This window comes from Bos mutus, chromosome 18 (genome assembly GCF_027580195.1).
Source record: "Bos mutus isolate GX-2022 chromosome 18, NWIPB_WYAK_1.1, whole genome shotgun sequence".
Classification (NCBI taxonomy): domain Eukaryota; kingdom Metazoa; phylum Chordata; class Mammalia; order Artiodactyla; family Bovidae; genus Bos; species Bos mutus.
The window spans coordinates 5,771,252-5,783,598 of NC_091634.1; the positions used below are offsets into that span (position 1 = coordinate 5,771,252).

General features: G+C 48.1%; 1 protein-coding gene across 1 annotated transcript; it reads right to left on the reverse strand.

Annotated features, from left to right (window-relative positions):
* Window positions 1–1,465: 1,465 nt before the first annotated feature.
* Window positions 1,466–11,677, reverse strand: LOC102279655 (myeloid cell surface antigen CD33). Its single transcript, XM_070387267.1, is given in 8 exon segments — window positions 1,466–2,253; window positions 6,911–6,992; window positions 8,628–8,724; window positions 10,353–10,397; window positions 10,638–10,916; window positions 11,122–11,328; window positions 11,331–11,501; window positions 11,566–11,677. Coding segments are annotated over 8 exon segments (1,089 nt in total). The 5' UTR covers window positions 11,603–11,677; the 3' UTR covers window positions 1,466–2,082.
* Between the last annotated feature and the right edge of the window lie 670 nt (window positions 11,678–12,347).

Consider the following 12,347-nt stretch of genomic DNA (forward strand, 5'->3'; position numbering starts at 1 on the left):
GGAAGCACCAGCTGGGTGGGGGAGGGGCTGCAGGGTCAGGCGTGGCCAGGGCTGATCCAACCGGGAGGACCGGGCTGTGGGAGCCCCTAGGAGGAGGGAGAGAGGATGTACCTGGAGGATGGGAGGGGTGTGTGCATCCCTGACAATATGGTGAAGACCCCTGACTGTCTCTCAGTCAGGTTCGAGAGATGGTGGGTCTGAGTGGGTTGTGTTGTAGGGGCTGAGATGCCCTGACTCTGTATTGTTCCTCCATTCCTGGGGTCCTAAGCCCACTTGCCTTCTTCTTATCACCTTCTAGAATTCTCCTTGGTTGTCTCTTGCATCATTCTTAGGGTTTATAGTTGTGAACAGAGGGCAAAAGCTGGGAAAGGCAACAGGAACCATACAGCTTGAAAAGCCTAAATATTTACTAAAGAAAGCTGAGTGCTGAAGAATTGATGCTTTTGAACTGTGGTGTTGGAGAAGACTCTTGAGAGTCCCTTGAACTGCAAGGAGATCCAACTAGTCAAACCTAAAAGAAATCAGTCCTGAATATTCATTGGAAGGACTGATGCTGAAGCTGAAGCTCCAATACTTTGGCTACCTGATGCGAAGAGCTGACTCACTGGAAAAGACTCTGATGCTGGGAAAGATTGAAGCCAGGAGGAGAAGGGGATGACAGAGGGTGAGATGGTTGAATGGCATCAACAACTAGATGGACATGAGTTTGAGCAAGCGCCTGGAGTTGGTGATGGATAGGGAAGCCTGGCATGCTGCAGACCATGGGATCACAAAGAGTCAGACATGACTGAGCGACTGAATTGAACTGAAGCCCACTTGCCTTCTTCTTACCACCTTCCAGAATTCTCCTTGGTTGTCTCTTGCACCATTTGGGGGATTTATAGTTGTGAACAGAGGGCAGAAGCTGGGAAATGCAACAGGAACCATACAGCTTGAAAAGCCTAAATACTGACTATTTGTCTCTTTACCAAAAAGTCTCCTGACTGCTGACCTGGAATATCAGGTTGAGAAGCTTGCAAATTCTTCTGTTGGATTAAGGAGAGAGAACAGTGTTTTGGTTATGGTCAGCTCTAAGCTTTAGGAAATTCTCTAAATGGCATTATTTGATTTTGCCTATAGCAGGAGTAGTAGGAGGTAGAGAGGATGGAAAAGGAAAATTCAGGAATGGAGAGAGATGATGCTGGAGGTCAAGTCAGGTAAGGGATCCAAGGGAGAGTTTTGAGTAAGAGAGAGGCTGACAAATGTAACCAATGTGGTACCCAGGGACAGGACCGACCCAGCTCGGGGTGAAATGTGCAGACAAAATAATAATGTTGCCCACCATCAAGCCATCAGCCACAGAAGCCTGCCCTGCTGCTGTGCCCTGAGGAGAACTCAGGATGGAGAAAAACACAGTACTTGCCCTAGATTATTAAAATGCATATCTAAGGAATAATTTCCAATGGACTCAGACTTTTGCATCCTCCCATACATAGAAAAGCACTAAAATCATTACATTGAGGTATCTGATTTTTGTGATTAGCAGTGATATTTTTGATGTTCAGTTACACATTTGTTTTCAGCAAAAACGTTTGCCTATATATCCTGGCTCCTCCCTACCTCTACAGAGCAGTTCCTCAGAGCTATCTGAAAGGCTGTCTCCCAAGCTATAGTCCTAGGTAAGATCCCCAAATAAAGCATAACTCACAACTTTCAGGTTGTGTGTGTTTTTGTGTGTGTGTGTGTGTTTTCAGCCAAAAGTCACAATGTATCAAGACTTCTGTTGCATATTTCATACTTCCATTTAATCCTTACAACAGCCCTGTGGGCTGGACTTCTCATGTTTGTTTCACCAAAGCATGGTGGATGGGGGTCAGGGTAGGTGGGTCACAAGATGCTACTTTCTTAATAAATGAAAGAGCATGGATGTGATCCCAGGTCTCTGTGATTGCAAAGCCTAAGACATACAGCAGGAAACTTGCAGGCAGTAGTTCATGAACCCACTGCTGATGGGGATGTTAGGTCTCCAAGAATCAGCCTGTGGGTCCTCCTTCCCACAGGAAGCGACGTCCTGACGCTGAGGCTCAGACTGCCTTCGGTGCCTCACTTGATCCTGATCTCTGCGTATTCTGAGTGAGGGCTCTCCTGAGGCTTCTCCCCACGGAAGATGATGGAGGAATAATGCAACTCCTGCTCCAACTCCAAAGAGGGGGTGGTCCCTGCATAATTTGTGGGGTCAGAAGATTCCTCTGACTTGGACTCCTGCTGGTGATCCTGTGCAGAGAGCAAAGAAAGGGGTCACATAAAGGTAGTTTGGGGATAGGAAGGCAGAGAGGGCCCATGAAGTGAATTTGACTCTGGGACAAGCATTTATTCATTCTTCCATTCTGTTATTAAACATTTCTCAAGGTTCTGTTTATGCAATCATCCAACAGATATAAGGCTACAGATTGTTTTCCAACTCTACAGAACACTCACATAGACCTATGTAGAAAATAATATTATGTTACTGGCTCAGGGATTGAATCCACATCTGCCTCTCCAGCACTGTAGGCAGATTCTTTACCACTGAGCCACCTGGGAAGCCCTATGTGGAAAATATTATTATGTAACAACAGGGAAACTCTCAAAGAAGGTAGCTACTTCCCAATGATAGGGACAGAATGAAGGACAGAACAGGTGATTAAACAGTTAATCCCACTAGAGGATTGTAAGTAGAAAAATATGGGAGACCCCTGTAAGTTAATGATTACTCTAGAAAACAGATTTCAGTTTGGTTCAGTCAGTCATGTCCGACTCTGCAACCCCATGGACTGAAGCACACCTAACAGGCCTCCCTGTCCATCACCAACTCTCGGAGTTTACTTAAATTCACGTCCATTGAGTCATCCAACCATCTCATCCTCTGTTGTCCCCTTCTCCTCCTGCCTTCTATCTTTCCCAGCATCAAGGACTTTTCAAATGAGTCAGTTCTTCCCATAAGGTGGCCAAAGTATTGGAGTTTCAGCTTCAGCATCAGTCCTTCCAATGAATATTCAGGACTGATTTCCTTTAGGATGGACTGGTTGGATCTCCTTGCAGTTCAAGGGACTCTCAAGAGTCTTCTCCAACACCACAGTTCAAAAGCATCAATTCTTCGGCACTCAGCTTTCTTTATAGTCCAACTCTCACATCCATACATGACTATTGGAAAAACCATAGCTTTGACTAGATGGACCTTTGCTGGCAAAGTAAAGTCTCTGCTTTTTAATATGCTGTCTAGGTTGGTCATAACTTTTCTTCCAAGGAGCAAGCGTCTTTTAATTTCACGGCTGCAGTCACCATCTGCAGTGATTTTGGAGCCCCCAAAATAAAGTCTGACACTGTTTCCACTGTTTCCCCATCTATTTGCCATGAAGTGATGGGACCAGATGCCATGATCTTCGTTTTCTGAATGTTGAGCTTTAAGCCAACTTTTTTACTCTCCTCTTTCACTTTCATCAAGAGGCTCTTTAGTTCTTCTTCATTTTCTGCCATAAGAGTGGTGTCATCTGCATATCTGAGGTTATTGATATTTCTCCCGGCAATCTTGATTCCAGCTTGTGCATCATCCAACCCAGTGTTTCTCATGATGTACTCTGCATATAAGTTAAATAAGCAGGGTGACAATATACAGCCTTGACGTACTCCTTTTCCTACTTGGAACCAGTCTATTTGTTCCATGTCTAGTTCTAACTGTTGCTTCCTGACCTGCATACAGATTTCTCAAGAGGCAGGTCTGGTATTCCCATCTTTTTAAGAATTTTCCACAGTTTGTTGTGGTCCACACAGTCAAAGGCTTTGGCATAGTCAATAAAGCAGAAATAGGTGTTTTTCTGGAACTCTCTTGCTTTTTCAATGATCCAACGGATGTTGGCAATTTGATCTCTGGTTCCTCTGCCTTTTCTAAATCCACCTTGAACATCTGAAGTTCACGGTTCACATACTGTTGAGGCCTGGCTTGGAGAATTTTGAGCATTACTTTGCTAGTGTGTGAGATGAGTGCAATTGTGCAGTAGTTTGAACATTCTTTGGAATTGTCTTTCTTTGAGATTGGAATGAAAACTGACCTTTTCCAGTTCTGTGGCCACTGCTAAGTTTTCCAAATTTGCTGGCATATTGAGTGTAGCACTTTCACAGCATCATCTTTTAAGATTTGAAATAGCTCAACTGGAATTCCATCACCTCCACTAGCTTTGTCCGTAGTGATGCTTCCTAAGGCCCACTTGACTTCACATTCCAGGATGTCTGGCTCTAGGTTGGTGATCACATCATCATGATTATGTTGGTTGTGAAGATCTTTTTTGTACAGTTCTTCTGTGTATTCTTGCCACCTCTTCTTAATATCTTCTGCTTCTGTTAGGTCTGTACCATTTCTGTCCTTTATTGTGCCCATCTTTGCATGAAATGTTCCCTTGGACCCTCTTACACTGTTGGTGGGAATGCAAACTAGTACAGCCACTATGGAGAACAGTGTGGAGATTCCTTAAAAAACTGGAAATAGAACTGCCTTATGATCCAGCAATCCCACTGCTGGGCATACACACTGAGGAAACCAGAAGGGAAAGAGACACGTGTACCCCAATGTTCATCGCAGCACTGTTTATAATAGCCAGGACATGGAAGCAACCTAGATGTCCATCAGCAGATGAATGGATAAGAAAGCTGTGGTACATATACACAATGGAGTATTACTCAGCCATTAAAAAGAATACATTTGAATCAGTTCTAATGAGGTGGATGAAACTGGAGCCTATTATACAGAGTGAAGTAAGCCAGAAGGAAAAACACCAATACAGTATACTAACGCATATATATGGAATTTAGAAAGATGGTAACGATAACCCTGTATACGAGACAGCAAAAGAGACACTGATGTATAGAACAGTCTTATGGACTCTGTGGGAGAGGGAGAGGGAGAGGGTGGGAAGATTTGGGAGAATGGCATTGAAACATGTGAAATGTCATGTATGAAACGAGATGCCAGTCCAGGTTCAATGCACGATGCTGGATGCTTGGGGCTGGTGCACTGGGACGACCCAGAGGGATGGTATGGGGAGGGAGGAGGGAGGAGGGTCCAGGATGGGGAACACATGTATATTTTTCATATATTAAATAAAAAAAAATTAAAAAAACAAAATCATTAAAAAAAAAAAAAAAAAAAGAAATGTTCCCTTGGTATCTCATAATTTTCTTGAAGAGATCTTTAGACTTTCCCATTCTATTGCTTTCCTCTATTTCTTTGCACTGATCACTGAGGAAGGTTTTCTTATCTCTCCTTGCTATTCTTTGGAACTCTGCATTCAAATGGGTATATGTTTCCTTTTCTCCATTGCCTTTAACTTCTCTTCAATTCACAGCTACTTGTAAAGTCTCCTCAGACAACCATTTGCCTTTTTGCATTTCTTTTCCTTGGGGATGGTGTTGATCCCTGCCTTCTGTACAATGTTAGGAACCTCCGTCCATAGTTCTTCAGGCACTCTATCAAATCTAATCCCTTGAATCTATTTGTCACTTCCACTGTATAATCGTAAGGGATTTGATTTAGGTCATACCTGAATGGTCTAGTGGTTTTCCTTACTTTCTTCAATTTAAGTCTGAATTTGGCAATAAGGTGTTCATGGCCTGTGCCACAGTCAGCTACCCGTCTTGTTTTTGCTGACTGTATAGAACTTCTCCGTTTTTGGCTGCAAAGAACATAATCAGTCTGATTTTGGTATTGACCATCTGGTGATGTCCATGTGTAGAGTCTTCTCTTGTGTTGCTGGAAGAGGGTGTTTGCTATAACCAATGCATTCTCTTGGCAAAACTCTATTAGCCTTTGCCCTGCTTCATTCTGTACTCCAAGGCCAAATTTGCCTGTTACTCCAGGTATTTCTTGTCTTCCTACTTTTGCATTCCAGTCCCCTATAATGAAAAGGACATCTTTTTTGGGTGTTAGTTCTATAAGGTCTTGTAGGTCTTCATAGAACCGTTCAACTTCAGCTTCTTCAACATTACTGGTTGGGGCATAGGCTTGGATTACTGTGATATTGAATGGTTTGCCTTGGAAATGAACAGAGATCATTCTGTCTCTGCAGTTTTTGAGATTGCATCCAAGTACTTCATTTCAGACTCTTTTGTTGACTATGATGGCTACTCCATTTCTTCTAAGGGATTCTTGCCCACAGTAGTAGATATATAGTGGTCATCCAAGTTAAATTCACCCATTCCAGTGCATTTTAGTTCACTGATTCCTAAAATGTCCATGTTCACTCTTGCCAGCTCCTGTTAGACCACTTCCAATTTGCCTTGATTCATGGACCTCACATTCCAGGTTCCTATGCAATATTGCTCTTTACAGTATCAGACCTTGCTTCCATCAGCAGTCACATCCACAACTGGGAATTGTTTTTGCTTTGGCTCCGTCTCTTCATTCTTTCTGGAGTTAGTTTTCCACTGATTTCCAGTAGCATATTGGGCATCCACTGACCTGGGGAGTTCATCTTTCAGTGTCCTATCTTTTTGCCTTTTCATGCTGTTCATGGGGTTCTCAAGGCAAGAATACTGAAGTGGATTGCCATTCCCTTCTCCTGCTTAACCACAAACCAAGCAGGCTTGCTTAGCAACAAAACCATGCAAAAGAAGCCCATGACCTGTCCCTCAAACAATAAAACAATGGTGTGATTGTGTGGTGTGGCATGAACCCTCCTCTTAGGAACTATAATAACTGTCTTTTCCATGGCAATCATCTCCTGATTTGTCTGCCTCACATATTTGAATAATAATGAATCCTACATTTTCAAACAAGCAAGAAGGGGAAGAGAAAGAGCTCATTTCTGGACATGCTGAAAGGAGCATGGCCATGGGCCACCCCACGCACTGGGGGGATACACAGGGCAGGCTGCATTGCCAGGGTCCCCATGTCACTCACCAGGGAAGCTGGCTCTGCAGCAGAGTAGATGTCCTCCATGTCCACTGCGGTCTTGGCTACCTTCTTCCTGTAGATCTTCACTCTGATGAGAGAGAGGGTTTGTGACACAGGGTCACTCTTTTGAGGCTGGAGTGAGTGCTTAATGCAGGTCAAGTGTAGGGCCAATATATCCAAAGACCAATATATCCAAAGAAAACCATAATTCAAAAAGATGCATGCACCCCAATGTTCATTGAAGCATTATTTAAAATAGCCAGGGCATGGAAGCAACTTAAATGTGCCTTGACAGAGGAATGGATAAAGAAGATGTGGTACTTGTATACTATGGAATATTGCATGCATGCATGCTAAGTCACTTCAGTCGTGTCCAACTGTTTGTGACCCTATGGACTGTAGCCCGCCTGGCTCTGCTTCCATAGGATTCTCCAGGCAAGAATACTGGAGTGGGTTGCCGTGCCCTCCTCCAGGGGATCTTCCCTCAGACCCAGGGACTGAATCCATGTATCTTATGTCTTCTGCATTGGAAAGTGGGTTCTTTACCAGTAGCACCACCTGGGAAGCCCTACACTGGAATATTACTGGCCATAAAAAAGAATGAAATGCCATTTTGCAGCAGCATGGATGGACCTAGAGATTATCACACTAAGTGAAGTAAGTCAGACAATTATCGGTTGCTCATTCATGTCTAACTTTTTGCAGCCCCTTGGATTGTAAATCATTAGACTCCTCTGTCCATGGAGTTCTCCAGGAAAGGATATTGGAGTGGGTTGCCATTTCCTTCTCCAGTGGATTTCCCTGACCCAAGGATCAAATCCAGGTCTCCTGCATTGTAGGCAGATTATTTACCATCTGAGCCACTAGGGAAGCCTGAAGTCAGACAGAGAAAGATAAATATCATATGATATCACTTAAATGTGAAATCTAAAAAAAAAAAAAAAAAGGTACAGATGGACTTATTCACAAAACAGAAATAAAGTCACAGATGTAGAAAGCAAACTAATGGCTACCAGGGCAGAAAACAGGGGGAGGGATAGGTTGTGAGATTGGGATTGACATATACACACTACTATGCATTAATGGGCTTCCCTGGTGGCTCAGTGGTAAAGAATCTGCCTGCCAATGAAGGAGATGCAGCTTCAATCCTTGGGTTGGGAAGATTCCCTGGAGAAGGAAATGGTAACCCACTCCAGTGTTCTTGCCTGGAGAATCCCATGGACAGAGGAGCCTGGTGGGCTACAGTCCATGGGGCCCCAAGGAGTCGGATATGACTTAGAGACTGAGCACGAGCAAGATGCATAAAATAGTTAAGTAATAAGAACCTGCTGTACAGCACAGGGACCTGTGCTCAATACTCTGTAATGACTTATAAGGAAAAGGATCTAAAAAAGAGTGGATATAGGTATATGCATAATGATTCACTTTGATGTATACCTGAAATTAACACAACACTATAAACCAACTATACTCCAATAAAAATTTTAAAAGGGTAGAGTAAGTCCAGGAGCCTTTATCACAAAACTGTATCAAGGCCCCCACCCCCCCCCCCACCCCACCAGGTCCTGAATCTCTAGGATCAGGGCTGCGAGCACTGTCACGCCTGGCTAGGTGGCTACTAGCTGGATTCTCATTACCCCTGCAACCCCGCCCATGCTCTGGGTCCTCGAAATCCCTCCAGGCCCCTCTTCTCCTCCACTGGCCCACACCCAGCCCAGCTCACACGAAGAAGATGAGGCCGAAGCAGAGAACAAGCAGCATGGTGACGCCAGCTCCCGCGATGGCCCCCTCAGTCACTCCTGCCCCTGTCCCTGATTCCCCTGCAGACGAGAGAGACACTTGGAGAGAATTCCAACCTTGACTCCTCTCCTCAGCATGCAGAGGGGTATCCTGCCCCTCACATGCAGGGTCCAGCCGCTGGGTTCCCCCTCCCCTCTCAGAACCTCAGCCTTTTGCAGAAGGGCACAGTCTAAGCGGCATTTGCCTCTCCAGCCCACACTCTTCCAACAAACTTCAGCTCTCCTTGGAGTCAACTACTTCTCCATCCAGGGTCTCTATGTAACAGACCCCAGACCCGGCCACAGCAGAGCCATGAGGCTCTGAGCCCTGTCGACATTCCAGACAGACAGACAGCGAGTCTTTGGGGGATGCTGAAAGGCCTTGCCCCTCCTTCCTTCCAGGGAGGGTGTCTAAATCTGCTCTCTCGGCCTCTGTTGACACTGTCACTCAGAGCTCACGGTGGTGTTTTGAGCCTCCAGAAATACGTGGAAGAAGGAACCTTCTCAGACCTTCATATCAGATCCAGACGGTGTTCCTGGCCCTGCCTGGCCAAGCCTCCTGGGACCCCAACACTCAAGATGAGGTACATGTGGACATTACGTGTCAATGATTGGATGGGCACTGCTGCGAGATTGCTGATGGGGCTCACTGTCCAGTTGTCATGACCCATGGGACTAGAGCAACGAGGAGAGCGCTGGGCTCCAGAGAGGGGTCACCGTGAGGGCTGGGGTGGGGGGTGGTGCTGACAGTCAAAACATGGCCCCAAGTGACACTGGGGGGCAATGAAACCACTCTGAGTGACACTCTAATGGTGGATACGTGTCATTACATCTTTGTCCAAACCCATGAAATGTACCCCAGGTGGTACAATGGTAAAGAATCAGACTATCCATGCAGAAGACAGAACAGACGCAGGTCCCATCCCTGGATCAGGAAGAGCCCCTGGAGTAGGAAATGGCAACCCACTCCAGTATCCTCGCCTGGAAAATTCTATGGCCAGAAGGGCCTGGGCAGCTACAGTCCAGGGGGTGGCAAAGTGCTAGACGTGACTGAGCACACACGCACACATGAAACATGCAATGCCAAGAGTGAACTCTAACATCAATCACGGACTTTGGTTGAAAAGGATGTGTCCGTGGAAGTTCACTGCAACATGTACCCTAGGAGCGGGGGGATGTTGGTGAGGGAGAGGCTGTGTGTGTGTAAGAAAGTGCAGGAAGGGCAGGGGAAGTCTCTTTATCTTCTGATCAGTTCTGCTGTGAACCTCAATGTGTTCCTCAAAATAAATTCTAATTCATAAAAAAAAAAAAGCTCACCTAGGACTTCAGTGATTGGTGAAGGATAAAGAGCATGTTTAGTCTCAATCTGTTCCTCAAAATAAAGTCTAATTTTTAAAAATGCCAGCCAAGGACTTCAGTGATTGGTGAAGGGCAAAGAACATGTTTAGAATGGGCGGGGAGGAGGATGTGGGTCACTTGGCAAGACCAGAATTGGAGGATACTGGGGACGAGACCTAATGGGGGCATCTGTCTCAATGTAGGACCCCGCTCAAGCCCCATGATTTGAATGTGGGTACATCATTTGAAAGTACAGCTCTGAGCCAAGCTGGCAGAGACCCCACTCCAGTCAATGCCCCACGGGGGAGGGGGAGGGCGGGGCTCCTTCCTACCTGTGCCATCCCCTGTGCAGATATTGCCTGGGTTCCGTGAAGCATCTAGGACCGGAAGAGAGCATTTCCCTCCTCAGTGGGGGGGTGGGGGGGAATGGAGTGAGGCAAGTGTAGACATCCCCTCCCCCCACACACAAACCCAGAAGCCACAAAAATCCAGGTGGGACAGGCCTTATGTCCCTCTAGCCCCCTCCTCAGCCGGGCCTCCAGGACAAGAGTACCTCGCATCCCCAGCACCTGCCCACACACCCTCAGGCCCCCCAGGCGTCCTCACCCCTCACTCACAGGTGACATTGAGCAGGATGGTCCGCTCCACCATCGCCCCGCTTGTGGGGAACTTCACCTGACAGGTGAGCCTGGTGCCCTGGTCCTGGGGCCGTGGGGTGAGGGTGAGCACCGACGAGAAGGGGGTCCTGGGGCCCAGGGAGCTGGGGGCAGCTGACGTCCAGGAGAAGATGAGGGGCATGGCCGGCTCACAGGCCCAGGGCACAGAGCAGGTCAGGTTCCCGGGGCGGCCGGGCTCCAGGGCCCCCAGGCTGAGGACATGGGGCTGGTGGGTGAGGGCTGGTGAGAGCAGAGGGGAGACGGGGGATCGGGAGGAGGCTCTGAGGTGTGGCCCCCCCAGAGAATCTTCAGGCTTCAGTGCAGCCCCTACCTCTGAGCCCCCACCTGCTTTACCCTCAGCCCCTCCCAGGAGGGGTCCCCACCCCAGCCCTGCCCTGGGACCTCCATGACCCCCACTGTGGCCTCTCCTAGATCCACTGCTTACCTGTCACATTCAAGAAGAGCTGTTCAGACACGTAACTCCATTTCATCCTTCCTCTTTCCACACGAAAAAAGTAGGAACCTCTGTCACTCTTCCTGGCGTCTCTGATCTCCAGGGAGCAGTTGTTGTCCCTGGGGTCCCCGAGGAGGTGGAATCGGCCCTGGGTCTCCTCCTGAACTTCACGATCTAATTTGTTTGTGGCCACGGGGCATCCACGAATATTTCGGCCCCTTCCCGGAACCAGAAGCCATGAACAGGGGTAGAAACACTGGGGAAGCCCCTGGGATAGTTGACGGAGCAGGGCACGCGGACACACAAGCCCTCCTGCACCGACACGGACCGCGGTGCTTTCAGCCAGTAATCCCGATCCTGAGCCAGGGACCCTGCGGGGAACCGAGGATTAGCCGAGCCCGAGCCCCACCCACCCCTGCCCCGCCGTCCACTCACCCGCCCACAGAGGTGGCAGCAGCAGCAGCGGCAGCATGTCTGAGCCGGAGGGTGTCTGGGCGTCCTTGTGTGAAAAGAGAAGGGAAGGGAGAGGGAGGTATGGCTGCGGGGAGACCCATGGGAAGCTGGGGAGGAGCAAGAAACTGTTCACAGAAGAGGAACTTCAGAGCCGGAGCTCCTCCCCCTCCACACACAGCAGACAGGACACCCCTGGGTCCAGAGACCCCGGAGACCTGCCCAGAGAGGAACAGACAAGCAGGGGACCCCTGTCCTGACCCCCATCTGGGGCTAGTCCCTCCAGCACCAGAGCTTGGACCTGTGAAGACACCGAGGGCTGGGACTCAGGTGGCCTCCTAAGGTTCTCCCATCCGAGCTCCGCTGTCTACACCAGGGCACTGCTCAACTCCACTCTTGACCTGGAGAGTCACAGCCTCACGGAGACCCTCAGGTGGTCACTCCTGCTAGATGCAGGGCTCTTTACCGTCTGTGGGAGCGTCTGGAGCAGAAGACAAGAAGGGGCTCCTGGGTGAAGTGAAGGCAGCAGCCAGCCACCCATTCACACATCCCTCCAGCAGTGAGCGTCTCTGGGTGGTGACCTGGAGGCCAGAAGGGATATGACTCACCTGGTCCGGGCTGGAGACATGCTCCCTGCCCGGGGCCCTCACTTCCTCCCCCGACACACAGCACTGCTGGGTCTAGAGCTGTGTCACTGGTGAGACTGCCATGTGTCCTGGCAGCATTCTGGGGTTTTCTAGAATTAGTGTCCTGGCAGCATTCTGGGG